Source organism: Medicago truncatula, chromosome 2 (genome assembly GCF_003473485.1).
Source record: "Medicago truncatula cultivar Jemalong A17 chromosome 2, MtrunA17r5.0-ANR, whole genome shotgun sequence".
Taxonomy (NCBI): domain Eukaryota; kingdom Viridiplantae; phylum Streptophyta; class Magnoliopsida; order Fabales; family Fabaceae; genus Medicago; species Medicago truncatula.
Genome location: NC_053043.1, coordinates 46,937,734 through 46,964,494, shown reverse-complemented (window position 1 = coordinate 46,964,494; position 26,761 = coordinate 46,937,734). Strand labels below are relative to the sequence as shown.

The following is a 26,761-nucleotide window of genomic DNA, read 5'->3' as shown; positions in this document are numbered from 1 at the left end:
CCACTTTACTTGCTCAAGCTGGCTAAGTCACATCGACGAATTTTCACCAAAGTAAAGACCTTATACCCTCCGTTTCCATGAATACTATTGTCTGCATTTGTGACCTTTCTCCTTTCTCGAGGAAGATTGCCCCAGTTTTGAAGTTAAGCATGAGTTGCAGGGTCATCATCTTCCTGTGCATAGGACATGTTTTCATCCCATACAAAATTTGATTGTTTCTGTGGATGCTACAAAACAAACCTAAAGCTTTAAGGTTGATATTTTGAAAATTTATTGTGAAGATATGATTATATACATATATATAAGTAAATAAAATTATGGATAAATAAAAATAGTGTCAACTGTGCTACATGTATAGCTAGAATATGTAAAGATATTGAATTGATGTTATTTATATTGTGATTATATTTTGGTATAAATGTAAAGAAATTGAATTGAAATGTGTGAAGTGTGTGTTGTAATTTGTGAACTTGGTTTTGGTGTAAATGTATAAAAATTGAATTTGTGTTATTTGTATTGTGATTAAGTTTTGGTGTAAATGTAAAGAAATTATATTTAAATATGTTATGTGTGTATTGTAATTTGTAAACTTGGGTTGTAGTTAGGTTATATTTTAGTGTAAATGTAAAGAAATTGAAAATATGTTATTTGTACTGTGATTATGTTTTGGTGTAAATGTAAAGAAATTATATTTAAATGTGTTGTGTGTGTGTGTGTGTTGTAATTTGTAAACTTGGTTTGTAGTGTGGTTATGTTTTTGTGTAATTGAAAATAAAGAAAATTGGTATTATTTGTTCTATGATTATGTTTTGAGGTAAATTTAATTAAATTGAATTGGAATGTGTTATGTATGTGTTGTCGTTTGTAAGCTTGTTTTGTAGTGTAACTTTGTTTTAACTATGTTACGTGTATAACTAGAATATGTAAAGATAGTTGTTGATTTGTAATCAATATACCAAACAAACATAGTTGTTGTTTGAATAAAAAACATTAATGAGAAATATAAATTCATGATCTAAAGTGAATTCAGTGTCGATGATGAAATCAAGTTTGCATGTGAATCTTGATGTTTGATATAACAAAAAAAATTAAATACACAAGTTTATACGAGAAAAACTCAACAATCACCATAGGTTTTGAAATAGTTTCATCAACCATGTTGGATAGAAACCATAGTCAAATAACTTGAACAAACAAAACAAAAATAAATCATTAATGGGTATAATTTCAAAAACCAAATGTTTTGGATGTTTAGTTTTTCTCATTGAATCATCTTGACATATTTGTGTTACTGGGTCCTTTTTACTTTTGAAATTCACGACCGTGGTTGCTTATGTGGCACTTTTACTGCAGGAGTACATTTGTCCAAAATTGGTGAGGCATGTCATTACGTTATCAATATTAAATATCATATAAATTTAGCTAGCTGAAATTTCCGGTGGTTTTTTTTTTATCATTAGGAGGGTGGTTGAATATATTGTGATTGGTAGAGGTCCTTTCTTTGAGGACCTTCAATGCAGGATGGCTTCGATCTGTTTATTAGAGTTGGGATTTGGTTTGTACTCGGCGGTATAACAGGTTTCCTCGTACACTTCTATGGCTTCCAAGATGGAATATTGGGTGCTACAAGATCATATATACCGAGAGAGAATGCGATAAGTGTATGGACTCTCATTTTGACTGTGTTTTGGATGGTCTTCGTGGTACAATTTTAGATTTTAATTTTAACAGTTTTACAAACAAGAATATCATCCCTACTAAAGTCCAACTTGTTTTGACACATGTCCTTTTTAGTAAAAGTGTTTAGGATATGAAAGTAAAGTTTAACATGACCACCAGACAGAAAATCGTTTTTGCGTGTTTGCAAGCAGACATGCTCATGATTTTCTTCTAGCTATCCCCTATTGATGAGTTAGGTTGAAAAATGCCACAAGTACAATACCGTACTATCCTTAGATATTGTCTCATGGTTCCCTTATTTCTTATTAATGAGGTATGACATGTTTTCAGTAAGGCGTGCCTATATACTTTGGGGAGCACACAATTCATTGTAAGGAGCTTTCGACTTCAATGCATGACTTTGTTAGGGATGTTCTTTTTGAAATATTAAGGTCAATGGAAGTATCTATGAAGAAAGAGGGGCATGCGAACTTCTTGATCGACCTACATGAGGGAAGATTGACATTTATGCCAATTGATATTCTGGTGTAATTAAGGAGCTTCTCCACTTTTGGGATTGCGGTTTGGTTTTTTTTACTCTAGGACAACAACCCTAAAAACGTTTCAAGCAAAGTGGTCGGACACGAGAAAAAATGTTATAATAATCATCATGCTTTCTATCCTATTTGTTTTAGACACTTTGGACTTCCTTGCACCAAAGAATGTGGACTTTCTATAAAGAGTTAAATAAATCATGCATATCAATATTATAAAGTCTATGACTCTTATTTTAAAAAAGGAATGCTTTATCATCTATAATGAATTAGCGACACAATTTGTTGTTTAATTGCACTCTATTGATGTGCATTAAATACGATGGTTTTTGCAGATATTACTGCTTAAAGATGAGGAAAAACTAAAATGGGGTAGATAGGTTGATCATAAGAGAGGAAATGTGATAAGAAAGTGAGGTGAGTTAGAAACGTCTCTTTGTTTTAAAGTATTAACAAACAACTTTCTTTTTTGTCATATTCAAAAGTAGAAAAGGTTATTCTTTCATTTTTAAGACATTATTCTTTCATTTTTTATTCTATACAAAAAAGTTTACAGCACATTATGGTAATTTGACAAGGATGTTACGTTACAAAGTGTTGATGATCTTGTACGCCACTCTGTCTCACTCATATCGTACACGCTACACTTTACATTTACTAGTAGCTTCACAAATACAGAACATGAGATGCAACCTTGATTAGAAACATAAACAAAAGTAATTGCATCTATCTTTGTATTTTTTTTATTTGATACAATGATTTGGGGTTTAAACTTTTTTTGGTGCAGTCACAAGATAATTTAAAAATAATTTCAACATAATCACTAATTTATTTTAGGATTAATTAAATTTTTGGTCCCTATAAATATTTGCAGTTTTGTTTTTAGTTCCTATAAAAATAAATCACACTTTTTAGTCCTTAAAATTTTTTGTTAGTGTTTTTAGTCCCTGTTAAATTAAAATTTGTTTAATTATGCTTAAACTTCTAAATTTTTGAAAGATTTTTTATATACATGTTCATAATATCGTAAGACACTCTTTTGTAAAAAAAAAATAGTATTTTAACATGTAATGAATTAAATATGAATTTTTCTAAAAGCCAAATTTTTAAGATTATATTAATGAAAATTTGGACCTAATAATAAATTTTTTCTAAAAGCCAACTTTGTATAATATTCTAAGTAAGTATGTGAAAAATATGTTACAAATTTAAAAGCTTAAGCACAATTAAGCAAATTTTAATTTTACAAGGACTAAAAATATGTGTTGGTCCCTGTTAAATTGAAATTTGTTTAATTATACTTAAACTTTTATATTTTTAAATGATTTTTAACAGACATGTTAAGAACATTATAATAATCTCTTTTATAAAAAATTAGATTTTTTTAACATGTAATGAATTAAATATAATTTTTTTAAAACGCTAAAAATTCAAGAAAAAGTTAACGAAAATTTGGATCTAAAAATAAAATTTTGAGTTAATTTATTGTGGCGGAACCTTTTATAATGTTTTAAACAAGTATCTAAAAAATCATTAACAAAATTAAAATTTTAAGCATAATTAAACAAATTTTAATTTAACAGGGACTAAAAACACAAACGGAAAATTTTGTAGGGACTAAAAAGTGTGATTTTTTTTTATAGGGACTAAAAACAAAACTGCAGATTTTTATAGGGACCAAAAACTTAATTAACCTTTTATTTTAATATTACTTCACTGTGATGTTTTTTGACTATTTACTTTACTATAAGGTATGGTCAGATGCATCTAAAGGTCCTTTAAGTTTTTCATTTTTCCCAAAGTGGTCCTTTAAGTTTCAAAAGTCCCAAACTAGTCCTTTTTGTTTTTGAATCGTTTCAAACAAGTCCTATTGTAGATAGCATAGTTGGTAATTGCTTCCTTGAACTCATCTTTGGTATCAAATCTGGCTCCTAACATCCACTTAAAATTAGTCATCTTTTTAGGCATGACAAATGGTGGATAATGCTCTTTGTTGCTATCATCTGAATCATCACCATCATTCTTTAAAAAGATTTGTTTGAAACGATTCAAAAACTAAAATGACTTGTTTGAGACTTTTAAAACTTAAAAGACCACTTTAAAAAAAATGAAAAACTTAAAGATCTTTAGATACATTTTTGACCATAAAGTACCTTAAACTTTTGACTTATCATCTAACATACCCTTTTTCTTTACAAATTTGTCTAATGACAATTAATCACGTAATAATTTATCACTTATAAATCCATATGATCTCGGGAAAACTATTTAAGGTACCTATACTAATTAAAGTGGCTTTCACATAGCTCTTGATATTGATCTCAAAACATCATGTTCAAGATTTTCTTTTTAGCTACGCATGACACGTTTTTTTACATTATTGTTTACGGAATTTTACGTAGTGACATTACAAATTTGGCATGAGAAAAAACATTGCCATGTAATTTTAGTAGTTTAAAGAAAAATTTCTTTATTGAGAAATAAAAGAAACATTTCTATTTTTAGTGCCAAAAAAAGTTTAAAGAATTAAAGAAAGACTTGTTTTTATTTTAAAAAATGAAACGTGTACTATCACAACTACAGCTCGCAGTGATTAGACGGAAACTTTTTATATGAAAAAATTAATGATTTTGATTGTGTTTGTTAAATTTTTTGAAATTAGTTAGATTGTAAAAAAAATATTTTCCAATTAAAACTAACATGTTTTAAAGGTGTACTTGTGAGCTTAGCTCAGTTGATATGAAATATGCATAATATATGCAAGGTCCGGGGATCAAACCCCGACCACAAAAAAAAAAAAAACTTGTTTTAAGAGATCAAATAGAAAATAAAAAATAAAAAATAATTTCACGAGTCCAAGTTATTATGCATAAGCCATTTCCTTATGCATCCTGCATAAACACTTCACAACCAGATTTGATCGCACACACGCAGAAGCTCATCGTAGCTCCGACGCCGACGTGATTCTCACCCTTGCTCGCCGCTCCGACCTGATTTATCCGGCCAGGTTCATGGCGACGTGATTTCACCGGCGAGGTTGCACGTGATTGCGATTCTGTTTTCCCGCGGTTCTGTTTTCAATCGCACCCTGTTTTCCAATTTCTCCAGGGATTCTCCAATTGCACCCTGTTTTCCGGCGGTTCTGTTTCCAATTTCTCCAGCGATTCTATTTTCTGACGGTTATGTTTCCAATTTCTCCAGCGATTCTGTTTTCCGGCGATTCTGTTTCCAATCTGCGATTTCTGTTTTCCGGCAGTTCTGTTTCCAATTTCTCCAGCGATTTCTGTTTTCCGACGGTTCTGTTTCCAATTTCACCGACGAAGCTCATCGTACCTCTATAGTTGTACTATCCAAAGGGTTTAGTCTACCAAAAGAGACTAAACTTCTATAACATGATGAACCAAAGTTTAAATCCTGGTCGAGAGAAATGGCTATATTTAGCGTCGGACAAACCATATGGTTATTATTGATTATTATTATTTTGACCGGATAAGATTTTGAAATTAGAGTTAAAAACAAATAACTTAATTTTTAAGGTGGAAATGCAATTCAATATAATTGCATGTATGCTAATTTCAAAAGACAAAGCAACCTGAAAATTGTTGGAAACTGTTAACTCTCTCATACTCAACTCAACTTTTTGCATACGTAGAACAAGCACTATAAATTCACATCCATTTCTTTCATTCTTTCAACAAAAACAAGGCAACATGGCATCATCTTTAAGGTTCCTCAAAATGTGTCTGTCTTTTATGATGTTCTTCCTCTTCATTTCACATTCATACTCATCTCCAGCTTATCCCACAAACAATGACATTCTCCTTTCTTCAACTGCATCCTACCCAAAATTACAAGCAGAAAATCTCATAAGAGGGCTTAATCTTTTTCCAAAAGATTCCATAAACACACCAGAGAATGATCCTCATTTTCTTCATGGAAATATTATGGAGAAGAAGTTCACTTTCCCTGGTTTTGTTGACTCTGGTGCTTCTGTTGAAGAACTTGGTCATCATGCAGGCTATTATCGTCTTCCTCATTCCAAAGCTGCAAGGTAAAGGCTTCATGTTGTATGTTCTGGATCAAAAGGAGAAAAGATTATGACTATCCTTTAATTTTAGGCCAAACTAAGATAAAATAGAATGAAATATGAGGTAAATTTTTTGCGGTAAAAAATGATCTGAGCATAAAGTAAGAAAAGCTTTAGTCAGAATAAAATATAGTTCTTGGAAAGCATAAAGTAAAAATAATAAAAGTGAAAGTAAACAAGAAAAGAATTTATTAAAAATGGAATAGTTTGGATTTCTTAGGTTCATTTGATCTGGTTTAATGTATTGGATATTTGTTTGATCATATATTTTTATCTTGTCTTTGATGTCGTTATTACTCGTGTATCAACTTAATCAAAATATATGTCAAAGTTTCATAATTTGAAATATCTGTTACAACATCTTCACTTCTAAGATCAAACTAAAAAATATGAATTTGATGACAACTCTATTGATTTATATTAATTGGTTTTTTGTCAACTCACATCATAATAATGTGTGCGAAGACATGTTTCCATTGAACAATTTGTTATGTCGATTGCAGGATGTTCTATTTTTTCTTTGAATCTCGAAACACTAAGGATGACCCTGTTGTTATATGGTTAACTGGAGGGCCAGGATGCAGCAGTGAAATTGCTATGTTCTATGAAAATGGTCCTTTTAAATTTTCCAAGGATAAGAACTTGTCCCTTGTTTGGAATGAATATGGATGGGACATGGTACCTATTAAATTATTCTCTGTTTTGTTTTTCTTTTTCCACTTTATTTCTCACTCATATATGATCATCTTGCAATAATGACATGTTTGGATTGACTTATTTGCGCTTAATTGCTGACATAAACAATTGTGAGACTGTTTGAGAATTTTTTTGGAAACAACTTATGACATATCTGTAGGTTTTTTTTGAGAGGTCATATCTATAAGTGGTTTTCAGTTTATTTTCATAAGCTCCAAACTAAAGCTTATGAAACTGTTTGACTTTATTTACCTTTTATTGTAAAAATAGCTAATGCATAAGCATTAACATGACAAGCGCTTATGATATAAGTACTTAATTAAGTTGTTTATCCAAACATAGATTTTCCCTGTTTTGCTATGTTTAATCAATGTAGAGTGTCAACAACAACAAAAAAAAGTAATGATATTTATGCATATACCAGTCCACACAAACAAACTCAAACAATCAAGTTATTGTTTATTAGCATTGAGGTTGTTTTTAATTAGTGTCAATACATATTTTCTTGTTTGTAGGCATCAAATATTATATTTGTAGACCAACCCACTGGAACAGGTTTCAGCTATACCACTGATGATAGTGACGTTCGACATGATGAAGACGGTGTTAGCAATGATCTATATGATTTCTTGCAGGTAACTTGATCTGTTAAGTGAATAAAGAAAATAATATCACAATAATATTTGAAATGATTACTTTATTTATTGAATTATTCACTTGTATTAAGTGGTTAAACTTGATTCACATTACATAAACTCTAAATTGCAAATTTTATGTTAAACTCTAATGTTGTGCATACATAAGATTCTCTAAATTTCACAATGACAGGCATTTTTCAAGGAACACCCTCAGTTCACAAAGAATGATTTTTATATTACCGGAGAGTCATACGCTGGACATTACATTCCAGCTTTTGCATCTAGAGTTCACCAAGGAAACAAAGCAAAAGAAGGAATTCACATAAATCTAAAGGTATTATTATTACATTGTCATATAATGTAACTTTATATTCATGCAAAGGTAAACTTTTGCCAAAACAGTATCAATGCAATGTAAACTAATTTGTAAACCTTTATAATAAACAGGGTTTTGCTATTGGTAACGGATTAACCAATCCGGAAATTCAGTACAAGGCATATCCAGATTTTGCATTAGACAATGGACTAATTAATAAGAATGAACATGCCAACATCAACAAGTTGTTCCCACGATGCCAAAAGGCTATAGAATCTTGTGGTATGACATTTTAATAAGTTTTCTCCCTTCTCGGTCATAAATAGAACATTTTACCAATTTGTTGTGCCATTTACTTGTTATTTTTCCTTATTGACACTAATAGTTTGTATTTGATTTGTTAGGCACTAAAGGTGGAGACGCATGCATGACTTCAAGAAGCATTTGCAGTGAAATATTTGATCAGATAATGGACATAGCCGGCAACATTAATGTATGATATCAAAAAAGAAAAGAACTAAAAGTATTTGACAAAGATTGTATGATAATTATGTTGTTTCGATTCACTAATGCATTATGTTTATTCCTAATGCAGTACTATGACATTAGAAAGCAATGTGAGGGAAGTCTTTGTTATGACTTCTCAAATGCGGAAACATTCTTGAACATGAAGTCAGTAAGGGAAGCTTTAGGTGTTGGGGACTTGGAATTTGTTTCTTGCAGTAGCACAGTATACAGTGCCATGTTGCAGGATTGGATGAAAAATCTTGAAGTTGGTATTCCTGCTCTTCTGGAGGATGGAATCAAGGTGCTTGTGTATGCTGGAGAAGAAGATCTCATATGCAATTGGCTTGGTAAGTTCGATTACTTTTTTGGTGTTAGTCCACCAGTTCCCAAGGGGAACCGGGCAATCAAGTGTTTGGGTGGAAAGTAAGTAAAGTTCTGCAATAAATCTAATCAGAATTTGAAGTCCGGCTCTCTTAAATAATTTGTCCTTAACTGAAGCACATTAATTATAAGTTTGATTAATTTGAAACCAAAATTGCTTGTGTCAAAATAGAATACACAAATATGTTGGTTAGATTTATAAATGTGTTTCTCATTTTGGCAGGGAATTCAAGGTGGGTCGATGCCATGACGTGGTCAGGTCAAAAAGAATTTAAGGTGTCTCCTACGACCCCATATTTGGTTGATAGTGAAGAAGCAGGAGATCTGAAAAGCCACGGACCTCTTGCTTTCCTCAAGGTTTGTGTTGAAGGATGTATTCTTTAGTGTATTAGACGATTGATCTATATAGCACTGACACTTCAAACTAAATGTGTGTTTGGTTTTCAATGCATGATTCGACATCGAGACAAGCATTTGCATTCGATCATTTTTATTTTCTCAAATTGTTACTGATGTTTACATGTCTCACTATTGATATTGTATCGGTGCTCTGTAGTTATTGATTCGCCTGTGTTTAACTTCCTTATTTTTTTAACAATAGGTGAAAGAGGCTGGTCACATGGTTCCTATGGATCAACCAAAAGCTGCACTTCAGATGTTAAAAGATTGGATGCAAGGGAAACTGATAAGGACAAAGGGAGGAGATAATGTCTCGTCTATATAATGCACTCATCTTAAAACAAAAATCACATTCTTATCTTATTGTATACACATTAATGGCATTTCCTTGTGAACATTGGAAGGATGAATAAAATACATTTCTTTTTCCCCAAGTCACTCAATTTTTTGGCATTTTTGCTCCTACTTTTTCTTAAATTCTCAATACCAATTGATTAGACTATGCTCTTCATGGTTTTCTCTACACTTGTAGAGTTATAAACAGTGATTGGAAAATCGAATGTGTAAACTTCATTACAAATGTCTTCAAATTTTACTATTACAAACAAATCAACGAGATACACTATAGGCAATGAATAAGATTAAGGCTCACTAACTAATTTACGGTTTTGTTTGTTTTTAGTTTGTGATTAGTTTTCTATTAATCTTTTTCTTATATAAAAGGAGTATCCTCCTCCTTCACTTAGGTTGTAATCATTTTTCTATTTTACAATGATTCAATAATGAATGAGGTGCACTCAGTTTATGATTAATAGACATAACAATGGGAAAAGGGAAACAGCCAAATGAGCTATAGAGAGTTTTAGAAGGAAACGGAAGAAAATGATGAGAATGATTCAAATGTCCCTCCAGAACAAAAACAAAAAAAAATCATTTATACCATGCAAATCTACGAATGCAAATGAAAAGTTACGAAATAATTCAACTAAATAGATACGTTACCGTGAAAGAAGAGTATATTTTTTAACCATCTTGTTGGAGGACAACTATTCTCCTTGACACAACATAATGAAGTTTATTTTTTTCTTCAAAGGAATCCTCTTTGGTATAACATCAAATGTCTTCGACAATATAATACCAAATATCTTTTCTAATAGAATCATCATTGGATTGTTCTCATACATCCTCGACAAAATAATAATTAGATAGAATATCTTCTTCAAATTATCCGCTAGACTCAACAAAATCCAAAGTTTCGGTTAAGACAACATTATTCGAATTGTCTGCTGCGACTCAACAGAATCCGACGTTTCGGCTAAGACGTCATTTTTTATGTCATCATTAGATATGCGAAGTCACCACGCCAATCCATCAGAGATCTAGACCAACTAAAATGTCAAAACTTGGCCAACACTTCTCCTTCAAGCTAGCAATAACTAGTAAAAATTGTCAAGCTCGAGGCGAGGAAAACGGCGGAAGGTCAAGGAAACGTTTCTACAATTACAATCTCGGTTATAAACATCCCAGCTCCTCACGTATCTCTCAATCCTCTTATGATAGAGGCAAATGTAAACGATTCTCACATTACTTACCTATTATTTTACTTTTCTTGCTTATATACTTGAACGTCAGAATATTTACATGTGCAATTTCCGTCAATTCATACGAAGGGATGTTGGACCCTTTCCCACGGATGAAATCTCTAGATCCAATTCGGATCAATCATCAATGTGTTTTATTGCTACTTTATTGCAATGCATCTTGAACTTTTGAGTACTTGTATCATATGCAGTTTGTTGTTTTTAGATTTTCAAACTGTTGTATTTGGATTTCCAAATTATTATTTTTTAAATAAGAATAACTACCGAAGTTGTTACTAGATTGAGTCACGACCATGTCGTTCTCTTTAAGACGTTTTGTGGCACTGTTCAAAGTTGTGCAAGGCAAACTATCAACCACGCCACCTCCTGGATAAAACAAGTCCAACTACAACTGTGTGGTTAACTACTATAGAAAACCGTTCGAGATTTACACTCTCAAATATGGTTACCAAGACCACTCTTTAATATTGAAACCACTTTAATATGATATTGTTACCACTTTGTAATGGTGTTGAGACCACTCAAATATGATGTTACGTCCATTCTAACTTTAAGTTCTCCAAACTATCAAGATGATACTACGACCACTCAAATATGGTGATACCACCATTTCGACTTTTTAATTTCACCTCAAAAATTATTGAAAGAATATTTATATACTTTTAAGATCATTCTTAATTACGACGGGACATTATTGTTCCAAAAGGGACTATGATATTAAAAGCACTCTTTATTCTTAAGGGAGATATGTTATCAAAAGGGCTATGTTTTTAAGACCTTTCTTAATTTCGAATGGACATTATACTGAATAGGGACTAAGGTCTTAAGAACACTCTTATTTTCGAAGGGATAGAAAAAAGGAGATGAGGAGAAGAATAGCTCGTCAGCAGAAGCTGGATGGAGAAGAGAGAAAGAATTCTCGACAACTCAATATAAACTCTTTTGTGTGATTTTTGAACCGAGTGGAGTCCTCTGTTTATATAGAAATTTTGTAATTATTTTAGCAAAAATTGCGGCAACAGTTATTCTAATGGATAGTATCAAAAGGAAATTTATTCATTAATCAGTTCAACAACACTTGTGGATAAGATAAAAAAAGAAACAAATCCACAAAAGTGGAGGAAACAAACTCATTAAATTTGAATGAAGGAAAGATAAGAAATTCAATTGAATTCTTATTCTTATCACAACCATCATAAACTAAATTTATAGGAAGTGATATTCACAAATAAAAATAAAAATTACTATTATTTTTATTATTATCAAGTATTTAAAATTAAATACCACAATTTAAACACTACTAATGTGTGTGTTCTATTTTATGTGGGATCCCCACACTCTATTTTTTCAACATTAGATCAAAGTACTCCCTCCGTTTTAAAATATAAACAAAATTCACTTTTTAGGTTCATTCATTTAATGATGTATGTGGTTCATAATTATTTGGTGTTTAATCTTCCAATTTTTCTTCCAACATCACACCAATGTTCCAACACACTTGATTCGTAGTAATGGCCCACATAGTTGATACGTAATAATGGCCCACATAGTCTAATTAAAGTGACTTTCATGTAGGAATTTCGGGATACTGATCAAAAGCTTCATGATTATTTTTAGTTGAATGACACTTTTATTTTTAGCTGAATTGAAGTTTAGTAGTTTATGGAAATTTTCTTTATTGGAAAAAGAAACTAACTTTTCTATTTTTAGTCTCAATTTTTTTGAAGAAAGTCTCAAAAAAGTTTAGAGTTAAGCCTTTGATACTCAACTCAACTTTTCCGTTAATGATGAAACTAAAGCAACTTTGCATGCGTAGAGCAAGCACTATAAATTCACATCCATTTCTTCCATTTTTTCAACAAAAACAAAACAACATGGCATCATCTTTAAGGTTCCTCAAAATGTGTCTGTCTTTTACAATGTTGTTGCACTTCCTCTTCTTCATTTCACCTTCGCTCTCCTTTCTTCAACTGCATCCCAAAAACAATGACATTCTCCTTTCTTCAACTCTCATAAGAGGACTTAACCTTTTTCCTAAAAGTTCCATAAACATACCAGAGAATGATCCTCATGTCCTCCATGGAAACATTGTGGAGAAGAAGTTCACTTTCCCCGGTTTTGATGACTCTGGTTATTCTGTTGAAGAACTTGGTCATCATGCAGGGTATTATAGTCTTCCTCATTCCAAAGCTGCTAGGTAAATGTTTTATGTTGTGTGTGCACGCGCGCTTTTTTTTAATGTATTTTCTACCCTTTTTTCTTTTATAAAGTTCAAGATTATTAATAAATTCCTCTAAAAAAAAGGTTATTAATCAATGTTTTTTATTTTAAAAGTGGACAGACAGACACTAATATGCTTTTCTGTATATTATCTATCCACACATCATAATAATGTGTGCATGGACATATTTCCATTGAACAATTTGTTATGCCAATTGCAGGATGTTCTATTTTTTCTTTGAATCTCGAAACAGTAAGGATGACCCTGTCATCATATGGTTAACCGGAGGTCCTGGATGCGGTAGTGAAATTGCCTTGTTTTATGAAAATGGACCATTTCAGTTCTCAAAGGACAAGAACTTGTCCCTTGTTTGGAATGAATATGGATGGGACAAGGTAGCTGCTATTCATTATTCCCTTTTCTTTTTTCCACTTTAGTTCTCACTGATACATAATCATCTTGCAACATATACTTTTTTCTTTCTCTTTTGTAGGCATCAAATATTATATTTGTAGACCAACCCATTGGATCAGGTTTCAGCTACACCACCGATGTTAGTGATGATATTCGCCATGATGAAGACAGTATTAGCAACGATTTGTATGACTTCTTGCAGGTAACTTGATTTGTTCAGTACCTTATTAATTGATTAATCACTTGAATTAAGTGGTTAAACTTTTTTTATAACGAGAAATTAAGTGGTTAAACTTGATTCATCGTTAGTTAGTAGTACTTATATTTAATTTTAAAATTCAAAGACGACATTACATAACTATCTATGGTTCTAAACTACAAATTTTATGTTAGACTATGATGTTGTGCAAACATAAGATCAACTTAAATTTTTACAATGACAGGCATTTTTCAAGGAACACCCTCAGTTCACAAAGAATGATTTTTATATTACCGGAGAGTCATACGCTGGACATTACATTCCAGCTTTTGCATCTAGAGTTCACCAAGGAAACAAAGCAAAAGAAGGAATTCACATAAATCTAAAGGTATTATTATTACATTGTCATATAATGTAACTTTATATTCATGCAAAGGTAAACTTTATATTAATGTAATGCAAACTAATCACGTTGATTGTATTAACTCCTTTCATCTTTTATAATAAACAGGGCTTTGCTATTGGTAATGGATTAACCAATCCTGATATTCAGTACATGGCATATACAGATTATGCATTAGAGAATGGACTAATTAATAAGGATGAATATGAAAGAATCAACGAGTTGATCCCACCATGTCAAAAGGCCACAAAAAAATGTGGTATAGCATTGAGCTCTTTTCTCTTTCTCAGTCACAAATCATTTAGCACCAAGAGAGAATTTTACCAATTTATTGTGCAAGTCACGTGTTATTTTTCCTTATTGACACTCTTAATTTATCTGTTAGACACTGAAGGTGGACATGCATGCGGGACTGCATTAACTACTTGTATGAAAATATTCTATCAGATCACAAACATCACCGGCAACACTAATGTATGTTGTCAAAAAAGAAAAGTAGCACTAAAAGTATAAGGTAAAGATTGTATGAAAATAATGAAGTTTGAATACACTAATGCATTATGTTATTCCAACTGCAGTACTACGACATTAGAAAGAAATGTGAGGGAGCTTTCGGTCATTGTCAGGACTTCTCTGACATAGAGACATTGTTGAACATGAAGACAGTAAAGGAAGCTTTAGGTGTTGGGGACTTGAAATTTGAATATTGCAGTTTCTTAGTACATGCTGCCTTGACGGAGGATTGGATGAAAAATCTTGAAGTGGGTATTCCTGCTCTTCTTGAGGATGGAATCAAGTTACTTGTGTACGCCGGAGAAAAAGATCTAATATGCAATTGGCTTGGTAAGCTCAATTAATTTTTCCAATCTTAAACAAGATACAAATTAGTTAGTTATAGAACTCTAAATGTGCTTCTCATTTGTTAGGGAATTCGAGGTGGGTTGATGCCATGAAGTGGTCAGGTCAGACAACATTTAAGGAGTCTCCTACAACTTCATTTTTGGTGGATAGTGAAGAAGCAGGAATTCTGAAAAGCCATGGACCTTTGGCTTTCCTTAAGGTTTGTGTTTAAGGATGTATTCATGAGCATAAGAGTCTATTGATCTACATAGTACAGACACTTCAAATTAAAAGTGTGTCTGGTGTATGTGTGTGTCTGTTGGTGTTTTGTAGCTATTGGTTCGCTTGTATTTAACTATATATTTTTTTTTGGAACAATAGGTGAAAGAGGCTGGTCACATGGTTCCTATGGATCAACCAAAAGTTGCACTTCAGATGTTACAAGATTGGATGCAAGGGAAACTGCACTCAGCACAAAACCAAAATCACATTCTTGTTGTATAAACATTAATGGCATTTCCTTGTAAACATTGGAATGATGAATAAAACTCATTTGTTTTTCCCCAAGTCACTCTCAAATTCTTGGCATTTTTGCCTTCTACTATCTCTTAAATTCTCAAACAATTCATTAGGTCATGCTATTCATGGTTGACTCCACACTTGAAGAATTATAAAGGATAGGAAAATCAGACGTGGACACACCTTTTAAAAAAAATTCGAATATTATAATTACAAACAAATCAACGACATCAAAGTTTACATTGTAGCACTTGGGTTCCATTGAATTATGTACCTAATTTTTTATCATGCATGCCCTTAGTCAAAACTGTAATTGGATCCATGTAGATTCCTAAGTTTGATATCAAAGGTTCTGCCCCTGACTTGTCAACAATTAGCTTCAAATACTGAGATTTTGGTTTCGGAAACATCGACAACCTCTGATATCCAATTGTGGTGCCATTTACAACACTCTTCCATAAACCGTCTCGGTTCAGCACCTCAAGATGAAACTTAACCACCCTTTGTCACATATGAACATGCTCTTGAGCTTGCAGAACAATAAAGGATACTAGTTCTTTGAGATATGTGTATAGTATCCATTTAGATTGGTTCTCCTCATGAGCCCAATAAGTGTGTATACCTTCTTCAAGAACTTTGTAGGGACTAAAGCGAGTATCTTGGAATCCTCCTCTTGCGCTGCTGGAATTTTGGGACGCACTTGCAGCCAAATTGTGGGAAAATATGGAGCAACGGAGTTTGCTGAACTCTCGAAGAACCTGAATATCCTCAGCATAAATAAGGCCTGATGAGTTTGGGGGGACATTCAATAATAGCTTATAGTTTCGACCAAAGCATTAATATGTAGCTATTTTAAGTCCTGTTTGGGTAAACAACTAAATTACAAGCACTTATCACATAAACAGTTATGATGTAGAAGCTATTTCTATTACAAAAGATAAATTAAAGTCAAATTGTTCTAAAATTAAAGACTTGGGTAAACTTAGATATTTTCTTGGTTTAGAAATTGCTAGGTCTCCTACTGGTATTCTTCTAAACCAAAGGAAATACACCCTTGATCTTCTATATCAGATGACACTGAAACATTTTCTTGTAAACCATAATCCACTCCTTCTGAACCTTCCTTAAAAATACATGATTTTTATTCCCCAAATTGTCAGACGGAGGGAGCATCAGTATTACCTATTTAGTTGTCTGTCTAAATCTGAGCATGAAAGTTTAGGTGGTTGCTTTCTGTGCATATTTTCCCTTTTCTCTTCAATGACTATTTCACATACACAAATTTATATATATGGCTGGTTTAGAAATCTTGCTTATTTTGAAGAGTGAAGTGAAGACAGATAGAGGAGTAGGAAAAGGAAATTAAGTTAATGATATAATAGTACTTACAATTGCTAAATGTTACCGTTGCATCGAGGTATGTTTGGCCAACCCTCTCAGAGCTCAGTTGGTATGGGCAGTCAAAGTAATGTTCTTGTGGAGAAGTGGAAAAGATTACTTGACCTGAAAAGGGAACACCGAGAAATTCAAGTTCTCAACATTCAAAGTGTTTTCGACGAGGAAAAAAATATATAGGGAGATTAAATAACTCCTTTCATAACATGAGATATTACCATTCTTTTCCAGCATAGCAATGATGCTTCACAGAATCACAGACAAGAAATGGTTGAGGCATATATATTGTGGTAGAATAGTTTAAAAATTAAAATGCATATCAATGTTTGATCTTTTTATCCCAAATTGGCAACCTAAATAAAAGAGGATAAATTTCACATCTCTTGCACTATAAATTCACATCCATTTCTTCCATTTTTTCAACAAAAACAAAACAACATGGCATCATCTTTAAGGTTCCTCAAAATGTGTCTGTCTTTTACAATGTTTTTGCACTTCCTCTTCTTCATTTCACCTTCATTCTCCTTTCTTCAACTGCATCCCAAAAACAATGACATTCTCCTTTCTTCAACTCTCATAAGAGGACTTAACCTTTTTCCTAAAAGTTCCATAAACATACCAGAGAATGATCCTCTTGTCCTCTATCGAAACATTGTGGAGAAAAAGTTCACTTTCCCTGGTTTTGATGACCCTGGTTATTCTGTTGAAGAACTTGGTCATCATGCAGGGTATTATAGTCTTCTTCGTTCCTGGTCATGCTAGGTAAATATTTTATCACTTTATGTCACCCCACATCATAATAACGTTTGCATGGACATATTTCCATTGAACAATTTGTTATGCCAATTGCAGGATGTTCTATTTTTTCTTTGAATCTCGAAACAGTAAGGATGACCCTGTCGTCATATGGTTAACCGGAGGTCCTGGATGCGGCAGTGAAATTGCCTTGTTTTATGAAAATGGACCATTTCAGTTCTCAAAGGACAAGAACTTGTCCCTTGTTTGGAATGAATATGGATGGGACAAGGTAGCTGCTATTCACTATTCCCTTTTCTCTTTTCCACTTTAGTTCTCACTGATACATAATCATCTTGCAATATATACTTTTTTCTTTCTCTTTTGTAGGCATCAAATATTATATTTGTAGACCAACCCATTGGATCAGGTTTCAGCTATACCACTGATGATAGTGACTATCGACATGATGAAGACGGTGTTAGCAATGATCTATATTTTCTTGCAGGTAACTTGATTTGTTAAGTGATTAAAGAATATAATATCAAAATAACATATGAATTGAATTAATCATTCGTATTAAGTGGTTAAACTTGATTCATAGTTTTTTTGTTTTGTTTTGACAATATGATTCATAGTTAGTTAGTACTTATATTTAATTTTGAAATTGTATGTTACACTATGATGTTGTGCAAACATAAGCTCAATTTAAATTTTTACAATAACAGACATTTTTTAAGGAACACCCTCAGTTCGCTGAGAATGACTTTTATATTACCGGAGAGTCATACGCTGGACATTACGTTCCAGCTTTTGCATCCAGAGTTCACCAAGGAAACAAAGCAAAAGAAGGAATTCATATAAATCTAAAGGTATTATTACATTGTCATATAATGTAACTTATATTTATGAAAAGGTAAACTTTTCTCAAAAAATTATATCAATATAATGTAAACTAATCACTTTAATTGTATTAACTCCTTCCATCCTTTATACTACTTCTCAGTAAGATATTTCAAATAGATATCAAAGGTAATGGATTAGTAAGTGATTAATAAACAGGGCTTTGCTATTGGTAATGGATTAACCAATCCTGAAATTCAGTACATGTCATATACAGATTATGCATTAGACAATGGACTGATTAATAAGGATGAATATGAAAGAATCAACAAGTTGATCCCACCATGTCAAGAGGCGACAGAAACATGTGGTAGAACATTGATCTCTTTGCCCTTTCTCGGTCAAAACTCACTTAGCACGAAGAGAGAATTTTACCAACTTATTGTACAAGTCGCGTGTTATTTTTTCTCATCGACACTCTTAATTTATCTGTCAGGCACTGAAGGTGGAGATGCATGCGTGACTTCATTAAGTATTTGTATGAACATATTTATTCAGATCATAAACAACACCGACAACGTTAATGTATGCTGTCGAAAAAAGAAAATTAGCACTAAAAGTATAAGGTAAAGATTGTATGAAAATAATGAAGTTTGAATACACTAATGCATTATGTTATTCAAACTGCAGTGCTACGACATCAGAAAGAAATGTGAGGGAGATCATTGTTTTTACTTCTCCGGCATAGAGACGTTCTTGAACATGAAGATAGTAAAGGAAGCTTTAGGTGTTGGGGACTTGGAATTTGTTTCTTGCAGTAGCACAGTATACAATACCATGTTGCAGGATTGGATGAAAAATCTTGAAGTGGGTATTCCTGCTCTTCTTGAGGATGGAATCAAGTTACTTGTGTATGCCGGAGAAAAAGATCTAATATGCAATTGGCTTGGTAAGCTTAGTTTATTTCTCTAGTCTTAATTCTTTGGTTTTTAGGGAAAGGGCCCCTATTAATTTGAAATTCCGTCGAGAGGTTGGTAATGGCTGACCAATTATTCTTTTAGGCAGAATCCGAACTAAGATTCCCCTAAACTATTTGCCATTAACTAAAGCTCATTAACTAAGCTGAATTAATTTGGAACCAAAATTGTTTGTGTCAAAAAATTTGATGAAATTTAGTTAGTTAGAATTCTAAATGTGCTTCTCATTTGGTAGGGAATTCAAGGTGGATTGATGCCATGAAGTGGTCAGGTCAGACAGCATATAAGGAGTCTCCTACAACTCCGTTTTTGGTTGATAGTGAAGAAGCAGGAATTCTGAAAAGCCATGGACCATTGGCTTTCCGCAAGGTAGTTTAAGGATGTATTCATGAGCATAAGCGGCTATTCGTCTACAATGTACAGACACTTCAAATTAAAAGTTTGTCTGGTGTTCGACATATGTCGTGTCCCACACCGATAGAAGTATTTACATCTGATCCTTTTATTTCGCAGATGTCTACATGTCAACATTGGTGTTGTGTCTATTGTATGTGTGTGTCTGTTGGTGCTTTGTAGCTATTGATTCACTTGTATTTTTAATTATTTTATGCTTTTTGGAACAATAGTTGAAAGAGGCTGGTCACATGGTTCCTATGGATCAACCAAAAGTTGCACTTCAGATGTTACAAGAATGGATGCAAGGGAAACTGATATGATGCACTCAGCACAAAACCAAAATCACATTCTTGTTGTCTAAACATTAATGTCATTTCCTTGTGAACATTGGAATAATGAATAAAACACATTTGTTTTTCCCTGAGCCACTCTCAAATTCTTGGCATTTTTGCTTCTATTATCTCTTAAATTCTCAACAATCCATTAGCTCATGCTATTCATGGTTGACTCCACACTTGAAGATTATAAACAATAGGAAAATCGAACGTGGACACACCTTTTAAAATATTTTCAAATTTTACAATTACAAACAAATCGACGACATCAAAGTTTACATTGTAGCACTTTGAGAATCATTTTTCATGGCACTGCGAAGAACTTGGGTTCCATTGAAATATGTACCTGATTTTTTATCAGGCATGTCCTCACTCAAAACTGTAACTGGGTCCAAATAGATTCCTAAGTAAGATATCAAAGGTTCTGCCCTTGACTTGTCAACAACTAGCTTCAAATACTGAGATTTTAGTTTCGGAAACAGTAACAGCCTCTGATATCCAATTGTGGTGCCATTTACAACACTCTTCCATAAACCGTCTCGGTTCAATGCCTCCAGATGAAACTTAATCACCCTTTGTCCCATATGAATAGGTTCTTGAACTTGCAGAACATTAAAGGATACTAGTTTTTTGAGATTTATGTACAATATCCATTTAGATTGGTTCTCCTCAGGAGCCCAATAAGTGTGTATACCTTCTTCAAGAACTTTGTTGGGACTAAAGCGAGTATCTTGGATTCCTCCTCTTGTGCTGCTGGCATTAAGGGAAGCACTTGCAGCAAAATTGTGGGAAAATATGGAATGGCGGAGTTCACTGAACTCTCGAAGAACTTGGATATCCTCAGCTGAAATAAGGCCTGATGAATTTGGGGGGACGTTCAATAATAGCTTACAGTTTCGACCAACAGATTTATAGTATATTTCAAGTAGTTTCCTTGCAGACTTTGGATGCTCTGAAGCATGCCAAAACCAACCAGGTCTGATAGAGACATCACAAAGTGCAGGCACCCAATCAAGACCAAATGGATCTCCCTGCTTTTGGTATCTGTTAGATCCCCAAAACATTAATAAGTAGGTATCTTAAGTCCTATTTGGATAAACAGCTAAATTATAAGCACTTATCACATAAACACTTTATGATGTATAAGCTATTTCTATAACAAAAGATAAATTAAAGTCAAATTGTTTTCATATATGTTGTTTTAATAAGCTATCATGTAGAGCTTATGGAAATAAGCTGAAAATAGCTATGGACAATATGTCATAAGATGTTTTCATAAACTCTCCCAAACAGTCTCGTGTTTATGTCAGTAGATAAGCTCAAATAAGCCAATCCAAACAAGCCTAATCTGAGTTGCAACAAATGGACCTCTCACGCTATGCAACCATGACACTAAATCATTTTTAGGGTTTGGATTCCATGTTGTCAATGTGAAGAGAACACACTGTCACACAGTCAGTGAATTTACACAGCATTGGATTTCATGCAGTCTTTAGTTACAAGAGAAAGATAAAAGTAATTAATCTAATGCTGTAAATCTCTTGACAACAGGAAATTCAAATCCCATTTCTACCCATCTACATCCTGACGCAAAGAAAAATGATTGAAACTTGCATGCTTCAACTTCATTTGAGATCAATAAATCCTCTTAATCAGGGTAAGTTAAATCCTTTCAATCCCGATGGACGAATAATGCAACGATTCAACTCCAAGACTATTTAAATTTTTTTAATGAAAAATGCATTAATTATATAATGATGACTGACAATGTAACAGATTTTTGAATCCGAGATAATTTCAAACAAGGACATAATGAACCAACCAATGCGAAAGCCAAGGAAACTATATTAGGAGTGTTAGTATGAAAGAGAACTCACTGTGGATCATTGTCAACGCCACCAATTTCAATGACGGACTGGTTGAAAAGAGACCAACAAGTGGATCCAGCAACCCCTTGTTCATTGCCAACCCACCTTGTGTCAGGACCAGAATCAGAAAAAATGGCGGCACCTGGTTGGAGCTGGTGAATGAGAGAAAACCAACTCTCAAAGAAATATTTCATGTTCTTCTCCCCTTCTCCTTTAGCACCATCCAGAAAAACGTCCTTTATCTCTCCATACCTGGTTTAAATGCAAAAGTGAATGCACATTGTATTAGCAATACATTGTCAAACGGAAAGAAACCAAATTGGTCAATCCAAACCAATCACAAATATCAACTTCCTCAATATAAAAATAAAAATCAAGTATAGTTTTAAAGAAAAAAGATCCTTTAAAACTAGCATGATTCTAAAATAGAAAGGATGTACTTATTCTCAAGTTAATTGTACGGGCTTACTTCATAACTTTTAGCTTAAATATACTGAGCACACACCCTAAATTTATTACTTCAGAATTCAGTTACAAGCTTACTTTACACTAGTGTTTGTTTCAAGAGTTACTTCCAATAAGTAACATATTAATTACAAGTTTGTAAAACAATTACATTTCTTAAATAAATTAATACCAGTTGAAAAGGATAAAAAACTAACCAACCAAGTGGTTGGGCTAAAGTGGTTAATAAGCTTCAGTGGGAACAACCAAGTTCAATCCCTAGTTGAAAACATGTTTTGCCAGACTTTTCTTACCTACCAGTCAAACTATGCATTACAATGACCCCGGATTATAACAACCCTTTTTCCTTAGAAACCACAGGGTTAAACGTGAAGAAGAGAAAAACGCTAACTGATCACATGAACATACATATAACAGTCATAATAACTAGCTTGATAACTACAAAAACTAATTTCTTTCAAAAAAAAGAGCTAAAAAAACTAATTGTTGTAACAACAAGGTGGAAGCTTTTTAAGATTGTTAGGAATCGAACTCAATAACCCGATGTTTAAAATACTAACACACTTTTTTGCGCACTTACCACTCACGCTAGATCCTAGTGATAATAATGAGATGGAAGCTAATAACTCATAAAACAATTAAAATTCAACTAATTGGGCAATAATGAAGACATAAAATAAACTTAGCTTCTACTCCTTAAGCACAAAATTGAAAGATTAAGAGCCTGTTTGAATTGGCTTATCTATTGACATAAATTTTGTCAAAACAATTTTCACAAGCTTTTTTTGGCTTATTTTCATAAGTTCTCCAATATAGCTTATTAATTATATCACATACAAAAACAATTCAACTCTGTTTTATCTTTTTCTATAAAAACACCTTATGAACGTGTGTGCTATAAGCTGCAAATAAGTTGTTTATCCAAACAAACCCAAAATGATCAACCAAGTCAAAACAACAAATACCTAGTGAGCAACTCAGTCATTTGAGCCAAGTAATGTTGATTATACCGCAAGGTATCACCATAACACAGTTCATGCCGATCCCACGGAGAAAGATAAATCCCAAACCCAACACCAGCCTCTCCAGCAGCAGCAGCAACATCAGCAACAACATCACCATTCCCATTTCTCCAACCACTGGACCGAACCGAATAATCAGTATACTCAGAAGGCCACAAACAAAACCCATCATGATGCTTAGCAGTTAACAAAACCCTTGAAAAACCAGTGTCTTTAGCAACGTGAATCCATTGAGAAGCGTTGAGTTTTGTTGGGTTGAAGATTGTTGGATGAGCTTGACCTGTACCCCATTCGGAGTCAGTGAAGGTGTTTGTGCCGAAGTGGAAGAAAAGGGCCATGTTGGAATTTTGCCATTGGAGCTGGAATGCTGTTGGGAGAGGGAGGATTGGAAGTGGTGGGGGGGTTTGGTTAGATGAGACTGGGGTTAGAGATGAACAGAGAAGTTGTATAAGGAATGTTTGGATTGGGAAAATGAGTAAAGTGGAAGTTTGGATTTTGTGATTGGGATTGTGGATTTTGGTGGAGAAGCTTAATCTTGTTTTCATGTTTTTCTTCATGCTTTGAGTTTGAGTTTAAGTTTGACTTTCCTCAACTTAAACTTTCATTTCTACATTTTTGTGGGAACCACCACGGTGTATGTGCAACTGCATAATTAATTTCTTGAATTCACATACTTTTCCTACAAGAGATTTCTACATTTTCGTTTGTGCTATGTTTGAAATTACATTCATTGAGATGATATGATTCCTAGAAATAACATTTTTACTCGTGTGTTTGGAAAAAAATATATATTTCTCAAGAATGTTTTTCAAAATTTGTTTACATTTAAAAAAAAATGCAAATGAATGTTAATGGTAGCGAAAAGTTATAGTTAATTAAAGATGCAAATGAGTGTTTAACATTTTTCAAAATTTGTTTAACATGTTTAAAAAAAATGCAAATGAGGAGACAATTACTAAAGATGGTTAGTCAAACTTTCTATAGTGGTCATTGACAGAGCCAATTGGTACTTCACATTAATGTCATGGCTATTAAATAATATTGAGACAAATATTTCAAACTTTTTTTTTGTGATATATACATATAATTCTAAATTCACGTGGAATTCTAAGTAAAAAAATAAAATAAAAATCACATGGGATGTGTTTTCCCCTCTTTTTTCCCAAGACAAGACTGTCAAAGAAACTTGTTGGGCCAACTACCCCAGAACAGGCACTCGTAAGGTAAGTGAATTACTATTTCCAAACCTTTTTTGCTGATACACCACCAGTTTTTAAGATTTTTTTATGGTCCTTAGGACATTGTTTAAGTAATAAAAGAAGTAACTTCTAAATAAAAAGTTGTGTATTTATTTGACTGGCTAGTATTTCTAAGACAGTTTGTTATAAATTTCTTCTTTCTTTTTTTTACAATTTGTTTTATGAATTTCTTAAAAAATATCTTTATGATATCCGTTATCATTACATTTTCTATAATATTCAAAATAACATTTTTTGGGTTAGGAGAAATTTGAATTGTTGGAAAATTATTAGATGATGCATGATAGTTGTGGTTCTCATTTAATATGCAAAACTAACTAGTTGTGTTATACTCCCTCCGTCCCAAATTGTATGACGTTTTGGGCATTTCACACATTTTAAGAAATGTAATTAATATTGTGTGAGAAAGAGATATTATGAGTTATTTTACAAAATTATCCTTAATAAATGATATGATAAAGATAAATGAAAGAATTGAAAAAAGAAAGAGTAATAAATAGTTAAGGATATAATAGAAAAAGTAACATTAATGTTTCATTGGTATTCTAAAGTGACATACAATTTGGGACAAATATTTTTTCTAAAGTGACATACAATTTGGGACGGAGGGAGTATTAGACTTCATTACAACGTGTTTTTGATAGACTAAGTAGAGACATTGAGAAATGAGAAAAAGTTGAACCTTTGAGAATTACTCTATCCGTTTCTTTTTAGTTGTCATTTTTTTTAAGAGAAATGATAACCAGACATCAAATTACAAAACAAATTTGACACCAAATATTGTTGACCGTATGTTTATACGGTATTTATACGTCCAAGTTTTTTTTTTCCTTTTGTCTTTTCCTCTTATGTGACACTCTCTCTCCACCATGTCTCTCTCCCCACCGCCCGACCACCGTCCGACCACCATCTTCTCTGATCAACTCAGATCTGACCACCACAACCAACAACGAGCGTCCTTCTTCTCATTTCTGCAAAAGCCCTACAATTCAGATTTGAACACCGACTGACAAACACTGATCGGATCTGAAAGAGATTTGGCCGGAAATAGCTACGACGGCGCACAAGTTAAGCTCAACGACATGGTTGTGGGTGTGGTTGTTCTTGCAGGGAAGAAAGGTGGTTGAAAATGGAAGAAGAAGAAGAAAAGGACGATAGGATGGTTGGTGGTGAGGATACGATGGAGAAGAAAGAGAATAGAGAAAATGATTGCAAGGGTTTTAGGGATTTTACAAAACTGCCCTATTTTATGGATGAAATGTCAAAACTACCCATGGTATTGTATTTGTGTCCAATATTATGTGTTCATTTATCATTTCTCTTTTTTTAAACCTCTATATTGTTGTGAATTGCAATGCCACGAAATGTTGTGAAGTGTAAATACACATTGGGTGTGTTTGGTTTGCAAAACAGTAGTAAGTATTAGACAGAATAGTACAAGATAGAACAGCACAACACAAGGTAGAACAACACATGACAAATTTTTATATTATTGAATTATTATTTTTGTTTTATACGATTTTTGGGGGACGAAATACTATTTTGGTATTTTAGACTACTTGTACGTGAGACAAAAAGTTGTGTTGTGGTTTGGTGAGGGACAAAAATATCCGTTTTTGTCCTGTCCCTTGCCTCCAGTTTGTCTTGTACCTGAAATAGCTTTACAAATCAAACACTGGACAACTTAAGTTGTTATGTCATGTGCTTCCTTTTTTAGCAAATTAAAAGCACCCATAGAGATTATTATTGTTACATTGCTTCGAAGAAAATACTTGATTGATCATAAGTATTCAAACATTTGAAAAAATGTAGAAAGAAAAATAAAATAATTATTTGATATGTATTTTTACGTGTGCATTCAAAATTTCAAATTAAAATATTTTGTTTGTATTCCTCTTACTTTGATCACTTGCTAGGGAGGAACTGTACGTATATAGGGTTTTGTTAACGAGTATCTCCAAAACACTATTTAAACATTCTAAAATAAGAAATTATACTTAAAATAATTTAATTTTTTTGGTAATTAATGCAT

The 26,761-nt window shown here is 32.9% G+C and overlaps 5 protein-coding genes across 5 annotated transcripts; 4 read left to right on the top strand and 1 right to left on the bottom strand.

Moving 5' to 3' along the window:
• Positions 1-5,906: 5,906 nt before the first annotated feature.
• Positions 5,907-9,680, top strand: LOC11416083 (serine carboxypeptidase-like). Its single transcript, NM_001423433.1, has 9 exons — positions 5,907-6,264; positions 6,804-6,978; positions 7,512-7,631; positions 7,825-7,968; positions 8,082-8,232; positions 8,355-8,443; positions 8,546-8,804; positions 9,062-9,195; positions 9,440-9,680. The coding sequence occupies exons 1-9, from the start codon at positions 5,924-5,926 to the stop codon at positions 9,560-9,562; spliced, it is 1,536 nt and encodes a 511-aa protein (NP_001410362.1). The 5' UTR covers positions 5,907-5,923; the 3' UTR covers positions 9,563-9,680.
• A 3,006-nt stretch (positions 9,681-12,686) lies between these two features.
• Positions 12,687-15,486, top strand: LOC11414988 (putative carboxypeptidase C). Its single transcript, XM_003597222.4, has 9 exons — positions 12,687-13,035; positions 13,280-13,454; positions 13,553-13,675; positions 13,917-14,060; positions 14,184-14,334; positions 14,461-14,549; positions 14,654-14,918; positions 15,002-15,135; positions 15,297-15,486. Exons 1-9 carry the CDS (start codon positions 12,713-12,715, stop codon positions 15,417-15,419), a joined length of 1,527 nt encoding a protein of 508 aa, XP_003597270.2. The 5' UTR covers positions 12,687-12,712; the 3' UTR covers positions 15,420-15,486.
• A 1,781-nt stretch (positions 15,487-17,267) lies between these two features.
• Positions 17,268-18,089, top strand: LOC120575794 (serine carboxypeptidase-like 49). Its single transcript, XM_039831129.1, has 3 exons — positions 17,268-17,557; positions 17,682-17,856; positions 17,955-18,089. Exons 1-3 carry the CDS (start codon positions 17,268-17,270, stop codon positions 18,087-18,089), a joined length of 600 nt encoding a protein of 199 aa, XP_039687063.1.
• Positions 18,090-19,169: 1,080 nt separating this feature from the next.
• On the top strand, positions 19,170-20,100 carry LOC11408904 (serine carboxypeptidase 3-like). The gene is made up of 3 exons (XM_039831128.1): positions 19,170-19,356; positions 19,620-19,753; positions 20,011-20,100. The coding sequence occupies exons 1-3, from the start codon at positions 19,170-19,172 to the stop codon at positions 20,098-20,100; spliced, it is 411 nt and encodes a 136-aa protein (XP_039687062.1).
• Positions 20,101-20,113: 13 nt separating this feature from the next.
• On the bottom strand, positions 20,114-24,124 carry LOC11420126 (alpha-L-fucosidase 1). Its single transcript, XM_003597219.4, has 3 exons — positions 23,414-24,124; positions 21,993-22,235; positions 20,114-21,159 (listed from the first exon to the last, which is right to left on the bottom strand). The coding sequence occupies exons 1-3, from the start codon at positions 24,025-24,027 to the stop codon at positions 20,391-20,393; spliced, it is 1,626 nt and encodes a 541-aa protein (XP_003597267.2). The 5' UTR covers positions 24,028-24,124; the 3' UTR covers positions 20,114-20,390.
• Positions 24,125-26,761: the final 2,637 nt, after the last annotated feature.

Excerpts from the sequence above, each read along its gene's own strand:
- LOC11416083 (NM_001423433.1), top strand. The coding sequence starts at position 5,924 with ATGGCATCATCTTTAAGGTTCCTCAAAATGTGTCTGTCTTTTATGATG. Across the intron at positions 8,444-8,545 it reads ACATAGCCGGCAACATTAAT|TACTATGACATTAGAAAGCA; the intron begins GTATGATATCAA and ends TTCCTAATGCAG. Across the intron at positions 8,805-9,061 it reads TCTCATATGCAATTGGCTTG|GGAATTCAAGGTGGGTCGAT; the intron begins GTAAGTTCGATT and ends TCATTTTGGCAG.
- LOC11414988 (XM_003597222.4), top strand. The coding sequence starts at position 12,713 with ATGGCATCATCTTTAAGGTTCCTCAAAATGTGTCTGTCTTTTACAATG. Across the intron at positions 13,036-13,279 it reads CCTCATTCCAAAGCTGCTAG|GATGTTCTATTTTTTCTTTG; the intron begins GTAAATGTTTTA and ends TGCCAATTGCAG. Across the intron at positions 14,335-14,460 it reads AAAGGCCACAAAAAAATGTG|ACACTGAAGGTGGACATGCA; the intron begins GTATAGCATTGA and ends TTTATCTGTTAG.
- LOC11420126 (XM_003597219.4), bottom strand. The coding sequence starts at position 24,027 with ATGAAGAAAAACATGAAAACAAGATTAAGCTTCTCCACCAAAATCCAC. Across the intron at positions 22,236-23,413 it reads ATGACTGAGTTGCTCACTAG|GTATGGAGAGATAAAGGACG; the intron begins GTATTTGTTGTT and ends CATTTAAACCAG. Across the intron at positions 21,160-21,992 it reads GGCGTTGACAATGATCCACA|ATACCAAAAGCAGGGAGATC; the intron begins GTGAGTTCTCTT and ends GGGATCTAACAG.
- LOC120575794 (XM_039831129.1), top strand. The coding sequence starts at position 17,268 with ATGGCATCATCTTTAAGGTTCCTCAAAATGTGTCTGTCTTTTACAATG. Across the intron at positions 17,558-17,681 it reads GAACTTGGTCATCATGCAGG|GATGTTCTATTTTTTCTTTG; the intron begins GTATTATAGTCT and ends TGCCAATTGCAG. Across the intron at positions 17,857-17,954 it reads ATGAATATGGATGGGACAAG|GCATCAAATATTATATTTGT; the intron begins GTAGCTGCTATT and ends TCTCTTTTGTAG.
- LOC11408904 (XM_039831128.1), top strand. The coding sequence starts at position 19,170 with ATGAAGATAGTAAAGGAAGCTTTAGGTGTTGGGGACTTGGAATTTGTT. Across the intron at positions 19,357-19,619 it reads TCTAATATGCAATTGGCTTG|GGAATTCAAGGTGGATTGAT; the intron begins GTAAGCTTAGTT and ends CTCATTTGGTAG. Across the intron at positions 19,754-20,010 it reads GACCATTGGCTTTCCGCAAG|TTGAAAGAGGCTGGTCACAT; the intron begins GTAGTTTAAGGA and ends TTGGAACAATAG.